Source organism: Mastigoproctus giganteus, chromosome 4 (assembly GCF_048544385.1).
Source record: "Mastigoproctus giganteus isolate SK-2022 chromosome 4, ASM4854438v1, whole genome shotgun sequence".
NCBI classification, from domain to species: domain Eukaryota; kingdom Metazoa; phylum Arthropoda; class Arachnida; order Uropygi; family Thelyphonidae; genus Mastigoproctus; species Mastigoproctus giganteus.
In genome coordinates this window covers 79,879,265-79,903,336 of record NC_143578.1, presented here as the reverse complement: position 1 = coordinate 79,903,336, position 24,072 = coordinate 79,879,265, and the positions used below count along the sequence as shown (strand labels likewise).

Sequence of the window (24,072 nt, the reverse complement as noted above, 5' to 3'; positions counted from 1 at the left end):
GACAAATGTAAAGTACTACATATGGGAAGGCGCCTCCGTAGCCAGGTGGGAAGGAGCAGCAGTGCATAGCACACGCTTCTTGATTAGACCGGGGTTCGAGCCCGTCGCCACCAAATATGGAGGATGCGGAAAGGTCAGGGAATGACCACCGCATATCCCGGAGCAATATGGCCTTAGTTGCTAATGCTCTTAAAAACCAAACAACAACAAAACAAAACTACATATGGGAAGCAGTAATCTCAGAGTAACGTATCAACTCTGTGGTACCACACTGACAGTGGTAGAGAATGAAAAGAACCTGGCGGTAATTGTGCAGGCAGATATGAATTTTTCTGAGCAGTGCAGATGGGATGCAAGAGTGACTCATGGTGTCTTGTTAATGATATACAGGAATTTTTCCAGCAGGGATAAGGAGGTGTATAAGGCAATGGTCAGGCCACACCTTGAGTACTGTATACAGGTCTGGAGGCCTCAATTCAAGAAGGATGTTGAGCTGCTGGAACGAGTACAGAGAAGGGCAACAAGATTTATGAATGGAACAAAGGGATAGTCCTATGGAGAAAGGCTTAAATTTTGCAAATTACAGTGTTTGGAGACTAGGCACCAGCGAGGTGATCTGAGAGAGGTGTATAAAGCATTGAATGGTTTGAGCATGCTCAATGCTGATAGGATTCTTCCTCTTGCTCAGAATAATCATCTGAGTGGGCATAAATTCAAATTTGAGGAAAGACAGATGTAAGATAGACGTGCCGAAATTTGCCTTTAGCCAGCGGGTAGTTGGTTAGTGGAACAGACTTCCATCCCTTTTCGTGGAAGTTGATAGGCTAAATAAATTTAAGGCTCAGCTGGACAGGTATTTCGAACGAACGAAGGGGTGAAGTGAAAGGGTTTTTTTTTTTTTTTTTTTTGGCTGATGCTGCATAAGCTTGCTTTCTTGCATCATATGCCTCTACTAATGCTAATGATGGATTTAAAACTCTTCTGGCCTCAGTCATCTAAAGAATAAATGAAAATTAATTTTATTTTATTAATTCATATTGACAAAATTTTAATAGATATTTTAATATGTAAATTTAAGAGAATGTGGTTGAACAGCATACAACAGCACACCTTCTGCACAATTAAAAATATACTGTATTTATATGCAATCAAGAAAACAGATGCAATTTCTATATGCAATCAAGAAAACAGATGTAATTTCCAAAAGAAAACTTTTTACCTGCTCTGTGTGCCTCTAAAAGAAAAGCATTGCCATAATCCCAAAAAGACATTCCATGAGAAGACATATAATTAATTGCTGCTACTTGTCTTTTCAAGCTTAAAAAATAAAAAGTACAGTATAGTTATAATTACACTGCATCACTTTTCAGACTGTGATGAAAGATGACTAATCAAGCAGAGCTGAAATTTAGAATGTAATGTAAAAATGAATCACATATGTACATGCACACAAGCATACATACAAATAAACTAAAGTGCCACCAGGAATAAAAATGGTACTGTATGGAAGAATTATGCAAGTTATACTGTGATAACATATCCATGGAAGAGCAAAAAGAACAGATGCAGGAATTCACCATGAGACTTTTAATGAAAGATTATGCATTGTTGGTTAAGTTGCATTACCAACAAAACAATAGCATTCCTTAACTGTTCTTCAGAAATATCACCGAATGGAAAATATTGAGACATGAGCTTCTGTAACAAATTGGGTTATACAATGTGATACATAAGTTTGAGGAGATAGGTAATTTGTTTGTATGCCACAGATGGGAAAGGCTACCAGTTTTGAAGGCACTGCTCAAGAAATTGTTATTATAATGATGAAATGTGCAGCATCTAATTCACATTCACATAGTAGTAAAGCAGGCACTACACAACAGAATTTTCCACAGCCAACTGTTCACAGTTGATGTGAAGTATGTCACACTGGCACTTATGCAAACTGTACATGAGTCATCAGCTGACTCCAAGAGAAATGTTTGGATTTTATTCTTCAATTCCTCGCTAGGATAGAGATGGCTAGAACAGGTAATCGGCCTTGGAACATTCTGTGGATTGATGAGTTGCACTTTCAGCTAAACAGCAATATCAACATCCAGAATTTTTATGAAAGTGGAGAACAGCATCCACACGTCATTGATTAAATTTAATTGTATTCCTCCACATTACTATTCATCATTCCTTCTTTTTCAACTGCATGTCCCAGAATGTGTACTGTGGCTGATGTGTGATAATACAAACTCCTCACCCAGGATGTTATTCTCAGCTTTCTTGCTAAAAGCTTATTTGACACGATGGTTTTCATTCAGGATGGAGTACTACTGCATCTGCTTATCCATGATATATTTATAAAATATTGTATAATTTCTCATCTGTTCCCAAATGTTAGGCCACTTTGCTCATCTGATCTCAGTCCATGTGATTTTTGGTTGTGGGAATTATTTGCAGGACAAAGTGTAATGGCACACCACTGAAACCTTGGCATACATAACAGTCAGCATAATAACAATGCATGTTGGCAACATTCCAAAGGAAACACAAACAGAAACCATTGTAATTCTACAATTCACCATATTGTTGATATCATTATACATTAAACTGAACAGTTTCATTAACATTTCGCATGGATACTATTTGAATAAATCTGCTGCATAACTCTTCACTCATATTAGCATTAGCATTAGTAGAGGCATCTGATGCAAGAAAGCAAGCTTATGCAGCATCAGCCAAAAAAAAAAAAAAAAAAAAAAAAAAGTAACATAAATAAATAAAAATAACCACTTCCACTTCACCCCTCTGTTCGTTCGAAATACCTGTCCAGCTGAGCCTTAAACTTATTTAGGCTATCAACTTCCACGACAAGGGATGGAAGTCTGTTCCACCCACCAACCACCCGCTGGCTAAAGGCAAATTTCCGCACATCTATCCTACATCTGTCTTTCCTCAATTTGAATTTATGCCCTCTCAGGTGATTTTTCTGAGCTAGAGGAAGAATCCCATCAGCATTGAGCATGCTCAAACCATTCAAGGCTTTGTACACCTCTATCAGATCACCCCGCTGGTGCCTAGTTTCCAGACACTGTAATTTGCAAAACTTAAGCCTTTCTTCGTAAGAGAACCCCTTTGTCCCATTCACCAATCTAGTTGCCCTTCTCTGTACTCGTTCCAGCAGCTCTACATCCTTCCTGAAATGAGGCCTCCAGGCCTGTATACAGTACTCTAGGTGTGGCCTGACCATTGCCTTATACAAGGGAATAATCACCTCCTTATCCCTGCTAGAAAAATTTCTATATATCATTGACAATACACCATGAGCTACTCTTGCAGCTCGTCTGCACTGCTCAGAGAACTTCATATCTGCCTGCACCACCACCCCCAGGTCCCTTTCATTCTCTACCACTGTCAGTGTAGTACCACAGAGTTGATACGTTGCTCTGGGGTTGCTGTTTCCCATATGTAGTACTTTACATTTGTCAATGTTAAACTTCATTTGCCACCTCGAAGCCCATCTGCTCAACCTTTCCAAATCCTGTTGCAGCAGCATAGTGTCAGTAGTGTCCTTGACAACCCTGCCAACCTTTGTATCGTCTGCAAACTTGGACATTAAGCCTGATATACCATCATCAATATCATTTATAAATACAGAAAACAATAAAGGCCCCAATACTGAACCCTGAGGGACTCCACTAATAACATTAGTCCACGATGAGCAGTGTCCATTGATTACCACTCTCTGTCTTCTCCCCCTCAACCACCCCTTTATCCATAGCAGCAACTTGCCTCCAATGCCACACTGCTCCAATTTGTGCAGCAGTCTTCCATGTGCAACAGTATCAAAAGCCTTTCTAAGATCCAAGTATATAATATCAAAGTTATTCCCTGCATCCAGTTCTTTTGTGACTGCATCATAGTATCCAATCAAATTGGTCAGGCAAGACTTCCCCTTAACAAAACCATGCTGTGTCCTAGCTATAACTGAAGTCTTGTCTAGATGATCCTGCAGTGCTTCTTTCACCAGTGCCTCCATTAATTTTCCGGGAACAGAAGTTAAACTCACAGGTCTATAATTACTTGTGTCAGCCTTTGATCCCCCTTTGTGAATTGGGGTCACATTTGCACATCTCCAGTCAATGGGTACCTCCCCTGAGTCCAAGGAAGCTCTCATAATTATGGCTAAGGGTTTGCTTACCTCCTTTGCTGCCTCCTTTAATATAACTGGATAGATCCCATCCACCCCAGGTGCCTTTCTTGTGTTTATCTTCAACAATTTCTCCTCCACTTTGCTCTCAGTTATTACAAGATTCTCTAGCTTACTGCTAGAGTTGAATACCCCTCTGGCATTCCCCTCGCTGAATAACTCCTCATGTGTGAATGTCGATGCAAAATATTCATTTAGTTTGTTAGCTACCCGAGCAGGGTCATCAACAGTTGACCCATCGATCTCAAGTGGACCAATCTGATTCATCCCCTTCCTTCTAGAGTTTACATAAGTAAAGAACTCTTTGCTGTTTTTCTTCGCATCCCTTGCCAAGGATCTCTCGTAATCTGCCTTCGCCTGCCTAACCTCCTTTGTAACTTGGTTACAGATCAACTTGTATCTATCATAGGCATCCGTGTCACGTGTTAATTTGTATGTATCCCATGCATTTTTCTTCTCTGCCATATGCCTCATTAGTTCATCTGACAACCATTTAGGCCTAAACCTTGAACAATATTTCTTAGTTGGTATGTAAAGCCTAGTAGCTTCCACGATAAGTTCTTTGAATGCTTCCCATTTTGAATTTGCTGTTGGCAATATCATCAGTTGATCCCACTGTATAGAATTTAAATACTGTCTCAGTCCATTGTAGTCGCCTTTACGAAAGCAATACCCCTTCCCTTTACCCCTAATGGTAGTTACCTCTTTGAGTAACTCCCACTTCAGCACACTGTGATCACTGCCACCAAGTGGTTCATTTATCTGCAGATTCTGAATGCATGAAGAATCACTACTGATAATCAAATCAAGAGTATTACTCCCTCTAGTTGCCTCCCGAACATGCTGATGTAGAAAACAATCATCCAATAAATCCACAAAAGCCTTGCTACTGTGTGAGTGACCAGCCCCCAAATTCCAGTCAATATCTGGGAAATTAAAATCCCCCATTATAAGACTCTCTGATTTACTGGCCCACTCTATTTCTCCGAACAGTTTCTTATTATACTCATCAGAGTCATTAGGCCTATAGCACACTCCTACTCTCAATTTTGATCTCCCAATGCTTATGTCACACCAAACTGACTCGACACTGCACTGTCCAGCGATGTCGACTGGCTTCACTTCCTTGGATTTTATGTGTTTCTTAATTAATAGCATAACCCCTCCTCCCTTCCTATCCTGTCTATCCTTTCTGTACACATTGTACTCCCCAAATTCCAGTTCTGCATTTCTTATATCTGTGTGACACCACGTCTCTGAAATCCCCACAATATCTGCCTTTGATGTTTTGAGCAATACCTCAAATTCATCAAATTTATTTACTAAACTCCTAGCATTGGTGTACACACAAGTATACATGCACCTGTTCTTTTTCTTAGCTACCCTAACACAACCCATGTGTTTACTTGTACCCCAATGATTCCCAGCAGTCTCTGAAATATCCTGCATCTTATTTTCCAGGCTGCGGCTCATTCCAATAGAAGCAGTGCAAGAATCACTTTCACCTCTGCCAGTGGCTACTGTTAATCTATTAGTCCTTGTATCCCCCCAATCTAGCAGTTTTCCGACCCACCTAACATTGCCTCGATAGCATCAGCAAACATTCTTGCACCCTTTCTATTTAAGTGTATCCCATCCCTGTAGAAGCAGTCTCTCCTGTTAACAAGTACAGACCAGGCTGAAAAAAATTCTACCCCTTGAGCCCTGCACAATCTTTCCAGGGCCGAATTGATTGACAGGGCTCTCATCATATACTCCCTCCTATCGTGTCTGGGCAGAATTGCAGACACTTTCAATTTCAACCCTAAAAATATACAATATACAATTATATAATGTCCCCCCCACCTGGCAGAAATTATATTATTATTATTTTTAAATCATTCCTTTCTGCATTGCTGATTATTGTTCATTCTAAATTTCTGCTCTAAGCTGGCTGGTTTTCCTTTTTTTGTTTATGCTCCAGAACAACCAGGTTAGGGGAATTTACAATAAATCATGAATACAATCATTAACAATATTTAGCAGTCATGGGCTTGAACTACAGTCCACTGCATTCAAAGTGAAGTGATTTAAATAAAAACCATTCTGTATATTATATATATATATATATATATATATATATATATTTTTTTTTTTTTTTTTTTTTTTTTGAAACCCCAAAACATGAGAGGTATCAGAACCTATAGTACTTAGTACCATGCTTGGGGTGGAGGTTGAGAGAATGAGAGAAGATATTTGTTAACATTAGAAATTAACTTCTGTAGATTGTAATTTTCAGGAAAGACATATGAAGGAATATGAAAAGTTGGTTCTGTGAGTTTGAAGTTGGACAATAAATGGATGTTGGCTGGGGGTGGCACATGTTTGGACTGTTTTAAAAGAGAGAGTGGGAATTATAGAAGCCAATTCAGAAGAACAGTGCCCATGGAAGTACCTGTAGAAAAGCCATGCAGCAGAAACATTACGTCTATGAGACAGCAAGTGGAAAGACTCTGTTAGAGATGAGTCATTAATTAACCTAACTGTCCTCTTCTGAATGGAATCTAGAAGCCTGAGAGAGGTTTTGGGGGCACTGCCCCAGATGTGAGAACAATATTCCATGGTAGGGCAGATTTGTGATTTGTACAGAGTGAGCAGCTGTTTGGAAGAAAGGTAACGCCGAGAATGAAAGAGAAAACCAAGTTTTTTAGATGCAGTGGAAGCAATATTTGTAATGTGCTTGTGCCAAGAAAAATTAGAAGTCAGGGTAATCCCCAATAGAGATATATCAACTTGCCTAAAAATCGGAGTGTCGCCAAAGATAAGCATAGGAACAGAAGAATCCTTTTTGCAAGACATAAGACAAGACTGAGTTTTAGAAGGATTGAAATCAACTAAGTTGCCTTTGTCCCACTGGAGAATTACCTGGAGATTGGCATATAAGGAATTGGTAGTGGATATTTGAGAAGTTGAAGCTGATTGAGCAGGGCAAGGTTTCTCAAAATGGAAAGTGGAATGTAATGTGCTATCGTCTGCAAAACTATGGATAGGATTTCCAGCCAATGGAAGAATGTCATTAATATACAAGAAGAAAAGAGTCGGAGAAAGAACTGAACCTTGGGAGACACCAGCATTAGTGTAGAAGTTAGAAGACAGAGTCATCTACCATCATCCTCAGTGAGTGATCAGAGAGAAAACAGGATAACCAGTTACAAAAAACAGTTGGCAAACCATAAGATGGAAGCTTGTTTAGAAGACCTTTATGCCAAACATGATCGAAACCCTTTGAGATGTCAAGAGCAACTTCTTGTGTTTCACGAAATTTTTCCATTGAATTTTGTCCATAAATGGGTAACATAAGCCAGAATATCACCAGTGGGTCGACACTGACGGAATTCATACTGGCAATCATCGATCAGATGGAAGGTTTCTAGGTAGTTTAAGAGTTGCAGGTTAATTAATTTCTCCATTGCTTTAGAAAGAGTAGAAGTAATTGCAATGGGATAATAATTGGATGGCAGGGATTTGTCACCCTTTTTAGGAACTGTTTGGATATGAGCAAATTTCCAAGCAGCAGGAAAAACGCCTTTGGGATAAGAAAGTGAAAAAAGGTGGCAAAGAACAGGAGTAAGTTCAGGAGCACAGGTTTTGAGAACAAGAGGAGAAATACCATCAGGACTTGGAGCTTTCTTAGCATCAAGATTTGTCAAAATCCTTCTGACATCCTTTTGACGGAAGACCATAGGAGGCATTGAATGGAGTGTGTTGGGAATGGTGGGAGGTGTTTTACCAAGATCATTAATACAGGAGTTGGAAGAAAAATGGGATGCTAGCAAGCAGGTCAGCTTTATCCTTGGCTGAAGTGACAATAGAACCATTTGGTTTTGACAGAGGTGGGAGCACAGATGAGCAAAAGCTGCAGCTAATAGCTTTGGCAAGAGACCAGAATGCTCAGGTGCCATTAGGGCAAGAAGCAAGTTTTCTACTCTTAGCCATCTTTTCAAAATCTAGTTTGGACTGATTAATAACTGCTTTACAGTTGTTGGCTTTGGTGTAGGCAGAAAATGAAACTGGAGAATTGGAAACAAGCCAATTACAATATGCAACATTCTTCTCTTGAACAACCTTAACACATTTATTGGAAAACCAAGGTTTAGATAAAGGACGAGATTTTAAAGTGGAGTGTGGAATAAAGGATTCCATTCTTACAAGAATAATTTCACTGACACAATCTCAGGAAATGTTGACATCAGAAGTTTTGAAATAGTAATCCGACCAAGGAAAAGAAGAAAATAAATCTCGCAGGTCATCCCATTTTGCATTCTTGTAATTCCAAACAACATGAGGTTGGGAATAGCCATGAGATAACGGCTCCATTGGAGAAGAGACAATCACCAAGTTGTGATCTGAGGTGCCTAAATGACCACTCGTTTCGACCGTGTACTTAGAAGGGTTATTTGGGAGAAAAAGATCAAGCGTGTTGGCTGTATGGTTAGGATTGTAAGGTAGGTCATTAGTAATTGCAAAATCCTCAGCATCTTGACCACTTGGGTCTGTGTGACTAAAGAATGGAAACCAGCTGGAGTTGTGAACATTAAAATCACTGTTAGGAAAGTTGAACTGGAGAAAGTCAAGTTGCAAAGAGAGGAAGTCAAAGAGCTCCAAGTGATTAGTGGAGTTGGGAGAATGGTAGAGACAACAGATGAATTTGACAGAATTGTTGGTGACTCTATTGTCAGGGAAATGGGGAACATGCTTTGTAAAAAGGATAGGTGGAACAGGACCAGGGTATGTCTGCCAGGGGCAAAAGTTGATGATGTTGTAGAGCGAATATCATATCATGCTTGACATCCATTGATCTTTTTCTCACAAACAACCCTTCTAGGTACACGATCGAGGCGAGTGGTCCTCTAGGTACCTCAGATCATAACTTGGTGGTGGTGGTCTCATCTCTGATGGAGCCTTTCCCTCATGGTATTATTATTAGCCATATGATGCAAGGAAGCCTGAGGCGTTTGCTGCACCAGCCAAAAAAAAAAAAAAAAAAAATTCTGAGTTACCCTGAGAGAGAGAGAGAGAGAGAGAGAGAGAGAGAGAGAGAGAGAGAGAGAGATGAGAGAGAGAGAGAGAGAGAGAGAGAGAGAGAGCAAGGACAAGAGTCAGAAGTAGAAGGAAATCACCAAGAAAGAAAAGAATGATGATATCCAGCTCAGGACCCTGGGTGTGCCAAGCCTATATTCACCAGATGTGACCCCTCTGGAGCTGATGTTGTTTGGCATTACAATATTCCAAAATGCGATAATCTATTAGATTTCTTTTCTTCATTTCTTTGGTCAGATTACCATTTCAAATCTTCTGATGTCAACATTTGCTCAGATCGTGTCAGTGAAATTATTCTTTTAGGGACGGAATTCTTTATTCCACACTCCACCTTAAAATCTTGTTCTTTATATAAACCAATAAATCATTAGGGAATGCTATTTTGTTAATATCAATTATTTCTAAGTAAATAACAGGAGAAGAAAAAAAACTTCTGATTCTGAAGACAATAAACAGTTAAAAGCGAACAAATGAGAATTAATGTTAGCCATATTTTATACTACAGATTTTAATAACATTAGCAAATTCTTTTTTTCAATAAAAGATTTTCCATTTTTAATCCAGATATACTTACAGTAAAACCTCACTAATTTGCATTTGACTAATTTGGACCGCTGTTGTTATTGTTATTTGGTTTTTAGGAGCATTAGCAACTAAGGCCATATTGCTCCGGGAATATGCTGTAGTCATTCCCTGACCTTTCTGCATCCTTCGTATTTGGTGGTGACGGGCTTGAACTCTGATCTAATCAAGAAGCATGTGCTAAGCACTGCTGCTCCTTCCCACCTGGCTACGGAGACACCATATTTGGACTGCCTTATAATGGGATGATAATTGGATGGGAGGGATTTGTCACCCCTTTTTAGGAACTGGCTGGATATGAACAAATTTCCAAGCAGAAGGAAAAATACCTTTAGATAAGAAAGTGAAAAAGGAGACAAAGAACAGGAGTAAATTTAGGAGCGCAGGTTTTAAGAACTAGTGGAGAAATACCTTCGGAATCTGAAGCTTTCTTAATATCAAGGTTGATCAAAATCCTTCTGACATCCTTTTTATGGAAGACCACAGGATGCATTGAATGGAGTGTTCTTGGAATGGTAGGAGGTGGTTTACCAAGATCATTATTACATGGGGTGGAAGAAAAATAGGATGGCAGTAAGTCAGCTTTATCTTTGGCAGAAGTGGCAATAGAACCATCTGGTTTTGACAGAGGTGGGAAGAGAGATGGGTTGCAACCAATAGCTTTGACAAGAGAATAGAATTCTCGGATACCATTTGGACAAGAAGAAAGTTTTCTACAGTTAGTTTGTTTGAAATATAGTTTGGACTAATAACTGCTTTACAATTGTTGTGAGCTTTGGAATAGGCAGAAAATGAACCTGGGTGATTTGGAAACAAGCCAATTACGATAAGCAACATTCTTCTCTTAGTACATTTATTGGAAAACCAAGGTGATGAAGGTAAAGAAAGCCAACAAGAGAACCATGGGAAACTTTAGGAAAACTTACCGGGCAAACTCGTTTCCTGCTTCCCCAGTTTCTCCCTGCATTTTTGGTAAAAAGATGATGCATGTTATTGGTAGTGGCATTAGAAGTTGATAACAATGTATTTATTAGTTTTTTCTCATTATTAAAAGTAGATTATTGGTGTTGATGAGCCTTCGTGGCTGAAATTTACTTATGGGTACACCCTTCAGACTGCCTATCTTGGGGTGTTTATTTCCTCCATTCCCACTCTTTTAAAAATAGGAAAATGACTTCTACAGATTGTGCGTATTATCGGTAGTGGCAATAGAAGTTCATTTCCAATCGGGAGAAAACAGTGGGAAGAGGGATAAATACCCTAAGACTGAGGCAGTCTGGTGTACCTGTAAGTAAATTTCAGCCTACTCATGAACTCCAATAATCTGCTTTAAATAATGAGAAAAAATCTAATCAATACATCATTATCAACTTCTATTGCAACTACCAATAACACACACCATCTGTTTACCGAGAATGCAGGGAGAAACTGTGGTAGTGGGATATGAGTTTGCCCTGGTAAGTTAAGCGAAGTTTCCCGTGGTTCTTGTGTTGGCTTTCTTTACCTTAGCCAATTTATTTTCTTTACTGACATTAAATGTTATATCTTTCTTTTAGGGAGAAAAAAAACTTTTTTTCCCCCTAAGAGATTCAGATCTGCATGTACAATCTATGATATTAGAAGATTTTAAAATTCTGATGTATAAAAGTGATGATTTCATATTACTAATACGAAATTATCACCGATTACTTCATTTATCTTACAGACCAAGTTATCAGATCATTATGCTACTCTTTCCTTTATTGCAATACTTCTAAAAATTTCAACATAAATAATCAGCGGCTTTTCAGCAGAATATTCTTGAGTTCAGATAAGAAAAATAACCCTTTATTCTTACCTGAACTGAAGAATATTCTACTCAAAAACCACTCATTATTTATGCCTGGATCAAACCAGTAAAACATTAGATATTCATTCTTTTTAAAATAACTTTTGGTGAAGGTAAAGAAAGCCAACACGAGAACGACAAGAAACATCGGATAACTTACATGGGAAATTAGTTTCCCAACACCGGACTCTAGTGCTGCTTGCTTGGTAAACAGGCGGTAGGTGTTATTGGTCTGGAGCAAAGTCGAGAATGATATATTGATTGACAGGTAGGCGTGGCAAACGATATGCTGATTGGTGCGCGAGCACAACACGCAATAACATTAGTTTAGTATCACTTTAGTAGCATTAATGGTAACTTGCCCTAATCGCACATGCCCTAATGAACGCTTTCCATAATGGTGAAAAAAGGTCAGGATACCTCCACTTGAATCCCATGGGAGCTTGAACCCCTCCCGAAGTGGAGGGGGTAACCTAGCCTTTTTTCTTTAGAATCACAGTCATATTTAGAAATACATTCATCAAAAAATCAACCAACGTTTTATTTTCCTTACAAATTTCTTCCATTTTTAAAAGATTCATTGCTATTACCTGTTTACTATTCATCACAAAACTATTATGCACCATTCTTTACTCATAAATACACATTATAATGCTAACCAATAACTACACAGTAGCTTGACGTCTGTTGCACTCACCACCAATCATTTCATCATTTGCCATGCCTATCTGTCAATCAGTATATCCTTCTTGATTTTGGCTCCAGACCGATAACACCTACTGTCTGTTTACCGAGTGAGCAGCGCTAGAGTCTGGTGTCGGGAAACAAATTTTCCGTGTAAGTTATCTCATCGTTCTCATGCTGGCTATCTTTACCTTAGCCTAACTTTCTTTAAATCACAGAATTCAAACCAATAAGTTACACCCTTTAAGACAAAAGCAGGAAAAATAATGCCTTAGATGACTGATGAATTTAAGCTGTTGTTGTTTGGTTTTTAGGAGCATTAGCAACTAAGGCCATATTGCTCCGGAATATGCGGTGGTCATTCCCTGACCTTTCCGCATCCTCCGTATTTGGTGGTGATGGGCTTGAACCCAGGTCTAATCAAGAAGCGTGTGGTACTCACTGCTGCTCCTTCCCACCTGGCTACGGAGGCGCCTATGAATTTAAGCAGACAATTATTTAAAGAGATAAAATTAAATAACACTAGTCCCTCAAACTTTGAACACTACTGTACAAAAGTATAATGCTGTAAATAAAATAAAAACTTAAAAATAAAATAAAATAAATACTTCAATCTAAAAGCAAAAAAAATGTCTACTATACATCCTTAATTAATGATAAAGGTGTTTCACAAAAAGAAAGATGAAATACTGTTAATTATTATTAAAACAAGCACTCTCATACTAAAAATCATATAGTACCCCTCGTGAACTCCTTTTAGGATGAACTCCTCTCCTAACAAAGAGAGTCACTATTGCAAATGTAGTTTCACAGAAATTTTCTAACTATTCAGCTAACTATTCATGAGCAATTTTGCAGTAAAATTTTAAATTTAGTAGACTCCATCAACTGCTTACCAAACTCTTGTGTAATTCTATCTCCATCATTAAAGGATATTACTAACATAAAGCTACAAAGAATAAGTACTATATAATTCTTTTTCCATTATTAGAGCATATTATTGACATAAAGCTAAAAAAGAAAACAAGATATATAAAGGATTGGACAATATACTATTTTTGAAACAATAAGTACCTTTTTGCTTTATTTTTAATTGAACATATACAAAGAACAACAAGTATATACATCCTCCTGCTCTTATTACCTTTAACAATAGTAATACCATTTATAAAAAGGGGAAAATCCAACTGACTTTTCTAATTATAAACCAATTTCTATCCAATTTGTTTTAAATAAACTCATTAAAATTATTTAATAGCAGCTATTTATCAAAGTACTTTCTTTTGAAAATTCCACTTTATACTTTTATCAAAAGAGTAAATGTATTTCGATTCTACTTAAGGAGCTCAATGATTCATTTAATTTTCATTTGATTTACAGCAATTTTATTATTGACAGCTGATTTACAGTCAGACCTAATAAATATTCATAAAGCAACACAAGATAAGGGGTGCTTTTGGCACTGTATGTAATGGCTGCCTTTGTCCTCTGCTGTAAATAACATATATACTTTTAATGCTTATACTGTTTCATTATGTGTAATTTTTGAAAGAATCAAGCCGATTTTGAACACTAAAAAATGTCCAGGTTTGGATTTGCTAGAAAACAAAATACTATTGAAGTTTTTCGAGATTTGCCCAGATGTCTTGTTAAATATGTTTAATAAATGTTTGTTGGAGCATGTATTTCTGAGATCGTGGAAAGTAGCTCTTCTCAAGATTTTATACAAGCTGGGTAAGCCTCGTGAGAGTCCTCGAGCTTACAGGCCAATTTCGCTTCTGTCTAACCTGGGTAAGCTGTTTGAGAGGTTATTGCTTCCTAGAATAGTTGAGGTCCTGACTGCTGGTCATGCTATATCGGATTTTCAGTTTGGCTTTAAGAAGGGTCATTCAACCGAGGAGGCGATATTGACGTTAATTAATTATGTGAGGTCTTCTCCTGAGAAGTATGTTTTGGTTGTGTTTGTGGATTTTGAAGGTGCTTTTGATACTGTGTGGTGGGAGAGTGTTATGAATGTTTTGAGGAGGTCTGGTTGTGACAGTTATTTATACGGAGTTATACATTCATACTTTAGGGACAGACTGGTTAAAGTATGTGCGAAGCACTTGATGTACAGTAAATACGTAGGTCGTAGATGTCCACAGGGATCAGTTCTGGGTCCAATATTTTGGAATGCCGTGCTGGACCAGTGGTTAAATAAGTCTCAAGCTATAAACTGCATACAAGTGGCATATGCGGACGATTTGATTGTGGGGGTCCCAGGTCGGTCTAGAATCGTGTTGGAGCACAGAATACAGGATGTCCTGGAGGATCTCTCTAATTGGGCTACTCTGAACAAATTGAAAATTTCATCTACTAAAACCAAATTCATGGTGTTTAAAAACCATTTTGATTATAACCGCCCACCTAGAGTTGTGTTAAACGGGAAACAAATTCCTTTTGTGTATAATATGAAGTATTTAGGGATAATTCTGGATGACAGGATGGGTTTTCATCTGCACGTTTCACACCTTAACGATAAAATTAAGAAGTTTATCTGTTCAGTTATAAGAATTTCAAGGCGAGAATGGGGACTTAGCAAAAAAACTATGAGCTTGTATTAGAAAACGATCTTTCTGACAGTTATCGCTTATGCTGCTGGCGTGTGGGTGGAGGCTGTGTTTAAGATCAAAACTCAACGTAAGTTAATGTCGCTGCAGCGATCAATGATGCTGACTTATTTGAATGCGCCACGGACTGTGTCTACGGTTGCGCTACAAGTGATAGCTGGCTTGTTACCTCTGGATTTATATGTGGTTTACCGAGGAATGTTGTACGCGATGAGGAAGGGTATCCCTGCCCAATATCTAGGGATGTCTTTAAATCTGACGGCTACCGTTAAGGAAGAGAAACTTCGAATTTGGACTGGTTTGGTTGGAATATGGAGAGCCCGATGGAGTTCTTCTGAGGTGGGAGCGATAACAAGAAAGATTATTCCAGAGGCAGATTTCGCTATTTCTAACCCAGTGTCGTCATGGTTTTGCCCCACTATGCATACCAGTTTTCTGCTAACAGGGCACGGGTCGTTCCGGGATAAATTGTATTCTAGGGGGTTGGAGACAGATCCATGGTGTTCTTGTGGAGCGGTAGAGACTTGGCAACACATTCTGTTTTCTTGTCCTTACTATAATGTTGAAAGGCGTCTTTTGAAAGAACAGATATCTAATCTTGATGATGATAATGTACATACATTGGTGCAAGGAGTTAACAACTTTCAGGCCTTACAGGTGTATGCAAATGCTGTGTTTTCCAGAAGATGTATAATAAGAAACCTTACGGACATTGAATTGGCTGTTTACAACCAGAATCTTCATTGATTGCATCTGGGCTTGGGAGCTTCAGACCTGGAAGCCTTTGGTCAGGTCTGGGGCTCCTGGGCATGAACCACTGCAGTGGTTTTTTTTTTTTTTTTTTTTTGTTCAGTTCTTGGGTTTGGGCGGCCCAAGTCTGGACAGCTGGCACTCAATAGTATTGCACTTTCTCTGTTGAGTGTTCAATTGTGCTTCAGCACTCCAGCTTTTAAATATAGTACCAGGTCCAGCTCCTCGTGCCAGGGACGGGCATCAGATTGCAGTTGAAAAGTCCAGCTGCTTTCTGATGGCAAAGTGACCTGACATAAACTACATACTACACTCACAAACATATCTCTCTTATATATACTTTTATTCTTTCCTATACAAAAATCATTTATACACTTGACTTAGCTTACGAACTTAACTTAACTTAAAAAAAAAAAAAAATTTTTTTTCCCCTCCTATTCCTCTTCAAAATTGTGCTTTTGTCTTCTTATTTCTTAGCTATCTTTTTATTTATCAGGTCCACTTTACAGATTTTCTGTTTAAAATGATTTAGGTGGAGATGGGCTTTTGCCTGGGAACCACCCTGACACAGTACACACACACACACACACACACACACACACACGCACACGATTCAAATACAGTAATACCCCGAAGTTACGCGATAGGTGGGTCTGACGAAAATTGCTTAAGTCGAATTCGTGTAAGTCGGGGTACAACTTTGCATATAAATACGTATAAATTTTGTTTAATTGGGACCAAGGACTAACAAAAACACTAGTTTAAAAGAAAAATATTTAATAAAATTGCAGTTATTTATACATATTAATACAAAATATGTATTAAAAAAATAAATGAGTTACGTAAAAAAGTTATTTTGATGTCGATGGCTTCATAAAATCTAACAAATTTGTCTGATGACACAGCGCCTTCTTTACTTCATGCAGAATTTCTTCGTAGCAAGCTAATATTTTTTTATTCCTTGCTTTGTAGCTATAGACTTGGACCAATCTTTTTTGCCTGGCCCTTTAACACGAATTTGATTGGCAATGTGTTCAGGTAATTTGCTAATTGCCCTCTCAATGCCCATAGATGTTTCGGTAATTGTTAATTTCGGGGTAAGATTTACCGAAATCTTCTTCTGTTTCGGGGTAAGATTTCAGTAAATCTTACCCCGAAACAGAAGAAAGCACTAGAAGAACTTAAATGGGACGAAGATATTATAATCCTACCAGCAGACAAAGGCAGATCAACGGTGGTATTAAGCAAGGAAGGTTACCACAAAAAAGTGTTAGACTTATTAGGTGATAGTGGTACTTATAAGATTATTCATAGAAACCCCTTGGCTAGCTTAGAACAGCGGGTAAATAAGATGCTACTTTCCTGGCTAAAAATGGAAAAGATTTCAAAGGACAAGTATTGGTCCATGCATGCAACAGGGTGTCAGCTGCCCAGATTTTATGGGTTACCTAAGACGCACAAGGAGAATGTTCCATTACGGCCCATAGTTTCCTTCATTGGTAGCCCTACGTATGCTCTATCTAAATATCTGGCGTAGCTGATTTCTCCGGTTGTGGGTCAGTCCACGTTGGTCAGTGGAGATAGTGTGGAATTTGTGAACTTTGTAAGGAGTCAAGATATAGGGGAGGAAGAGATGATGATGTCATTAGATGTCATATCATTATTCACGTGTATCCCCATAGCACATGGAGTAAAATGTGTGAAGTTGGCTTTACAGAAGGATAATACCTTAAGTGCTAGATCCCACCTAAACATAGAAGATATATGTTGTGCTGTTGAATTATGTCTTTCTAGTACAACCTTGGTTTTCCAAGGAGTGATGTATAAACAGGTTCATGGCACAGCCATGGATTCTCCAATCAGCGCGGTGCCCCCGTAGCCAGGTGGGAAGGAGCAGCAGTGCGTAGCACACGCTTCTTGATTAGACCGAGGTTCGAGCCCGTCACCACCAAATACGGAGGATGCGGAAAGGTCAGGGAATGACCACTGCATATCCCGGAGCAATATGGCCTTAGTTGCTAATGCTCCTAAAAACTCAAAATAACTAACTAACCAATCAGCGCCATTGTCGCAAATCTGGCTATGGAGGAATTAGAGAATAGGGCTTTTGCGAGATTGGAGTTCCCTATGCGTAAGTGGAAATGATACGTTGATGACACGTTCACTATTGTAAAGAAGGGGAGAGAGGAAGATGTGATCTCATTTCTCAATGGTTTCTCCCCCTTTATAAAATTCACCTCGGAGGTAGAAATAGATGGTACCCTCCCATTTTTGGACATAATGGTATATGGGGAAAGCCCCAGACTTAGAACCAAGGTTTATAGGAAACCAATGTGTAGGGGCCAGTATACCCATTATAGAACAGCACAGATTGCCCAACATAAAAATAGTGTGGCCAGAGCACTTTTGGGTAGGGTGAGGACACATTGCAGCACTTCTGAGGAGGGGGAGAAGGAAATTAGGCAAATTACGACGCATCTTATGAGGTGCAGTTACCCCCAGAGGGTCATTGATAAATACAATAGAGAGGAAGAGCCCAATCGGGTAGTTCTGCCTGTACCGCTTACCACAGTGTATGTTCCTTACTATCCGGGCCTGTCAGATCGCATTGCCAGGATGCTTTGCGACTTTCAGACACGCTGTGTGCAGCTCCCGGGCCGGAGGTTGCACGCAGTAGTGTCACAGATCAAAGACCCCATTACTAGGGATTCTAGTAGTGGGGTCGTATATGAGATCACATGCCCGGATTGTGGGAAATGTTACATGGGTGAGACAGGACGGTGTCTCAGGACCGTCTGGGAGAACATTCAAGAGTGATACGGACCGCAGAGCTCAATAAATCTGCCATTGCTGAGCACTATTGGGAAAAACAACACCAGATCTCCCCCGACAATGCTGTCATCCTTGACCGGGCACATAGATTCTGGGATCGCAAGTGGCTGGAAAGTCTGTGGACTGGATCCTCTGGCAACAATAGCATGAACAGAGATGGGAGTTATGCTTCACCCCCTTTTTGAGGTGGTGGTTTTTGCCAGAGATAAACGTTTTAGTTTTCCATGTCCCCGAACCACTTCCAGTTCTTGTACAAGTGAAAGGAATACTGAGTAGGCGCCTGGTCATCCACGTGTGCCATGAACCTGGTATTTAAGGATGTGTCGCTTAAGTTTCATTATTGCTGAGGAAGGAGGCAGACACCTCCGAAAGCTTCAATAGTGTTTTTATTGCTTTTAAATTTATATTTTAATGCATTTTAACTTATTTACTTATTTTATTTTATTTTTGTTGTAAACTAGTTTTTTGTAAATAATCAAATTTTTGTAAATATTATTTTACAGTCTTTTGTATCATTTTATTTTACTATTAAATCAGTTTTAAACGGTTGGTGTATCTGTTTCATTTGTGGAAAAAATTCTCGAGTTACCCTAAGAGAGAGAGAGAGAGAGAGAGACAAAAGGGAATCACCAAGAAAGAGAAGAATGATGATATCCACCTCAGGACCCTGGGTGTGCCAAGCCCATACTCACAAAATGTGAGCCCCTGGGGTTGCTTGTCAGGGCTGTGCAAGATACTCAGGGGGACCAGATGCAAAAGGGGTTAAGGGGCCTCATTTATTTATGTTGAGACTTTGATTGGGGAGTCCACTAGATTTGGGCCCAGATGCAGCACATCCAGCACCCCCCTATTTGCATTGCCTTCACTATTGCTGTAGCTACATTGCTATTCAACATCTTTTAAATAACTTGGCTATGCATCCTCTCTTTAAAAGTTGATAAAAAATGAATAAGACTATTGTGGATCTTTCTTCTCATGCACTACAATCTCCTATTTATTCCAAAAAAGGCAATCCATATCCTATTATGACAGATGATTACATCTTTAATGCAATGCCATTTTTCTCCCCTTCAGGACAAAATAGCTTCAACCCTTCTGGATTGCTTTTGTAAATCTGGTCAAAATACATCATGTGATTTTACAGACTAAAGACAGTTTTCAATTTTCAACTATTATCATAACTGTTAAATGTGTACTAGTTACTATATTTTGTGCTAAAATTATTTCAGTGTTTTTTTTATTAACACTTTCATGATTCTATTATATGTCTAACTAGGACAAATAGCATTTTTAGTATTTGCTTTGTTGTTATTATAAATTAATGTATTTTTATTTATTTTTTACTGCTTTACTTTTTATGACCTCTGTCTCTAGTAGTCCCTATTGCTGTATTTATGGATGTATCAAGGCTGGCTTACTTCAAGCAAATAAATGGATATATTGATCACATACAGTTATTAGTAAAAATAAGCTCAAACTACTCTATATTATGGCAACTCATCAAGTAACTAACTACACCCTTTTACTCAAATTTCACACATATCATTGTATTATTATTATTGTTGTTGTTGCTCTTATATTATTTTTTCCCTTATTGGGGGTTCCACCTCATGATAGGTATTGCTACCAAGTACACAGTGTGGTTGTTGTTATGTCTAGTGTTACTGTTGGTCAAGGAACTCTCTGACTATTCTACAGGTGTTCAGGATTGTGGCTTTCTGGAGTTCCTTTAGGTGTTCACTGAGAGACCTATTGCTGTAAGGCTGTTATGTAGAGTCTTTGGCACCATACCAGGGGTTGACATAGGATAATTGTTACTTGTTGCTTAAGCCAAGGTGATCACCCAGACTGAATACACTTGTAGACACGACCAGGTAGCCTTTTCCTTCTTGTCCACAAGGGTTATGTCTGGTCTGTTGTGTGGGATTGTCTCATCTGTTATTATGAGTGGTTCCAGTACAGCTTGTGGGTTGGGGTCTCTAGTACTGCCTGGGATTCATACTTGTAGTACAGTACACTTTCTTTGATCAACTGGTATTTCCTTGTTAGCTTCAGATGTATTATTCTGGCTACCTGGTCATGTCTACAAGTGTATTCAGTCTGGGTGATCACCTTGCATCCCGCAATGATGTGTTGGATCGATTCTGAGGCCAGACGGCATCACTGGCACGTGTCATCTGACACTCTGGGCTCCTTAGTGATGTATTTTCTATAGTTTCTGGTATTGATTACCTGGTCTTGGATGGCAAGAATGAGTCCTTCAGTCTCGGGAAAGAGAGTCCAGCTCATGAGTCATGCATTGGAAGTAATTTTATCTATGTGATCTTGATGGAGGTCATTGTAATATCTGCCATGGAGTGTCTTCTTTGCCCATCTTTCTAGCTTCATTTGTGTCTGGGTGGAAGGGGACTCCTTGCTTAGGTTGAATGGGGTATACTGCTTGTCTGTCTTCCTTATGGCCTCATAGAGTGCTGCTGTGTGTTTCTGGAAGTTATTATTATTATTGCTTATAATCTTTTTTTTTTTTTTTTTCTTAAGGTAACTGCTACATAAGCTCTGCTTCTTTGCATCATCCTGCCATTATAAAAATATATGAATAGTAATATAAAATCAAAATAAACAATGTTGAAATTATTTCCTACACCTGGTTCATGAATGACTTTGTTAAAACAGATAACCAAGTTAGTTAAACACAATCTTCCCTTTACCAAAACCATGCTCTCCAAATATCAAATATTAATACTTCTAAATTTTCAAATTCTCTTCTAAATATTTATAATACTAAGAGTTTTACTGTTAGTATTATAAATCATTTCATCCAAGATCATTATTTTTTTTATCTTAATAGATTAAATTTATTCATAAATTTATACTTTCACTTAATAAACCAACACATAATTTTAGCAGCTTTATTTAGCTGAACTTATTCTTGTATTACATCATCAGCATAAAACGTTACCTTGCTTTTACCAATGTTTTAAATGTGGCAGGATCTACATCCATCATTCTATTTGCTTCTTCAAGCGTTAACTGCAACGAAATGATACAAATTTATAATACTGAAACAATTTTTTTTTTCAAAGATAAGAAAAACTTTGTCCACTTATAATTGGAAATAAACATTTTAGAAAAATGTTTAGTTCAAATTACACTATTATCTATTCTATTCTACTGAATACAATTGTGAATACCATATACAAAAAATATACTATGGATCTCTTAATTATTCTTCTAAAAAATAAAAATTTATTAAATAATATTTGTCACAAAATCATTGCATTTGAGTGGTGAACAAAACACTACTTTACATTCATGTTCAGTAAGTCCTCCTTGTTGTGCCTTAAATATTTGTAGTGGTTCATAGTGATGTGCAAGCAGTGCCAAGATGAGAGTACTGCTTGAAGAGGTGCAAGTGTCAAGGGTTTTAAGTTCATATTTTAGGCAGTTTGGGAGGTGCACCTGAGAATAAATGCCTAAAGTGCAGAAATTAGCTACCTCAAGCTCATCTGCTCTGTGTAATCTCTACATATTTATGAACAGCATCAATATTAATGTGCTAATGGCAGAATACATTTTTCAGTCAGTGGACCCTGGTTAAGCACTGGCTGTAAATAGCATCCTAATCCTAAATAAAACACACCCCCCCTCCCAAAAAAATGAACAAAGAAGTCATTCAGAGTAACACAAATGGAAAGTTTTCAAGCTACTAGACTATCCCTGAGCAAGGGAGCAAGGGATATGACTGTCCCTCAGGGACATCTGGGATATGACTATCCCTGATGATGTAATACAAGAATAAGTTCAGCTAAATAAAACTGCTAAAAACTGATATTCAAAAACTGATGGCACTACAACTTCATACATAGAACATAACATCTTGTTCAACGTGATAATACTCATCAGCCCACTGTTCAAAATTTGTGAGTTGCTTACTGTTTTAGCATGAGTCAGTTTTGTGTGACATAAAAACTGGGAAAACAAAAATGAGGGTAAGAGTATGTTACAGGCCTAGTGACTGTGGTAAGTGCAACAAATAACTGAACAGACATACAAGATGGGCCAGTAAATCAGAATTTCGTATAATGAGGGAATTTAACTTTCCATATATTGAGTGGACCTTATGGTCACACACCCACACCCACACACAGTAGCAAGATTTTTGTGGATTTATTGTGTGATTGTTTCTTACATCAGCATTTTAGGGAGGCAGAAAGCAATACACTTGATCTGACTATCAATGGTGATCCTTCATACTTTAAGAATCTGCAGATAAAAGACCCACTAGTGCACAAATGATCATATTGTGCTTATGTGGGATTTACTTAAGATGTATCTACTGTCAAAGGCAAGGGAAAAGCTTTTGCTTTTGTAAAGGTGAATGCAGTGGTGTTGGACAGTTTTTAAATACTATGCTGGTAGACCAACTGGTGAAGTTACCAACAGCAAATTCTAAATGGGAAGCATTTAAGGATATTATCATAGAAGCTACTAGGCACTTTATACCAATTAAGAGGTAGAGTTTAAGGCATGAATACAAATGCCTACAGTAGATAAAAATACACTACAATCAAGTCCCAAAGGATGTTAAGCAGGCTAAGGCAGATTACAAGAAGTTTCTGGAAAAGACTTCTTTACTTATGTAAACAGTAGAAGAAAGGGGTTGAATCACATTGACCCACTAGATATAAATGGATTAACAGTTTATCCTGCTTGGGTTGCTGAAAAACCTGACTGGATATTTTGCATCTACATTCACAAGAGGAATATTTTAGGAACAGGGATGACAGAAGTTAGACAAATTCAGGTGGGGAGCTGAATGACCTTGTAATAACTGAGAGGAAAGTAGAGGAGAAATTGTTGAAGCTAAATGTAAAAAAGGCACCTAGGATGGAATGGGATCTATCCAGTTACATTAAAGGAAACAGTACAAGAAGTAAGCAGACCTTTAGCTATGATTATGAGAACATTCCTGGATTCAGGAGAGGTCTGTATGGACTGTAGATATGCAAATGTATCTCAATTTACAAAGGGGGATCAAAGGAGACATGAGTAGTTATTATTATTAGCCATATGGTGCAAGGAAGCCTGAAGCTTATGCTGCACCAGCCAAAAAAAAAAAAAAATCATGCATTACCCTGAGAGAGAGAGAGAGAGAGAGAGAGAGAGAGAGAGAGAGAGAGAGAGAGAGAAGGGAAAAAGCAAGAAAGCAAAGAATGATAATATCCTGGGTTTGCCAAGCCCATACTCACCAGATGTGAGCCCCTGGGGTAAATTACAGAATGCAGTTATACTGCAATTACAGCATTTGTTAAGATGTGATCTGACTGAGCAATTTGATAGTCAGACAAGATAATATCTTAACAAGTCCGTGACACAGTAACAAAGAAACTGAATGCAAACAATAATCTTAACATCATGTGCTTAGATTTCAGAAAAGCTTTTGATACTGTTGCATATAAAAGATTACTATACAAATTGGAACAGTGCGGCATTAAAGGCAAGTTTCT

At 38.3% G+C, this 24,072-nt stretch overlaps 1 protein-coding gene across 2 annotated transcripts in view; it reads right to left on the bottom strand.

Moving 5' to 3' along the window:
* The window catches only part of LOC150086861 (urocanate hydratase-like), a 379,529-nt gene that overhangs the window by 168,313 nt on the left and 187,144 nt on the right, over positions 1-24,072 (bottom strand). For both annotated transcript variants that reach the window (XM_090371633.1, XM_090371634.1), the window contains exons 11-12: positions 21,525-21,595; positions 1,220-1,317 (exon numbers count right to left, since the gene is read on the bottom strand). In XM_090371633.1, the coding sequence (XP_090227759.1) occupies positions 1,220-1,317; positions 21,525-21,595 (169 nt within the window). The remainder of the gene's footprint in view (positions 1-1,219; positions 1,318-21,524; positions 21,596-24,072) is intronic.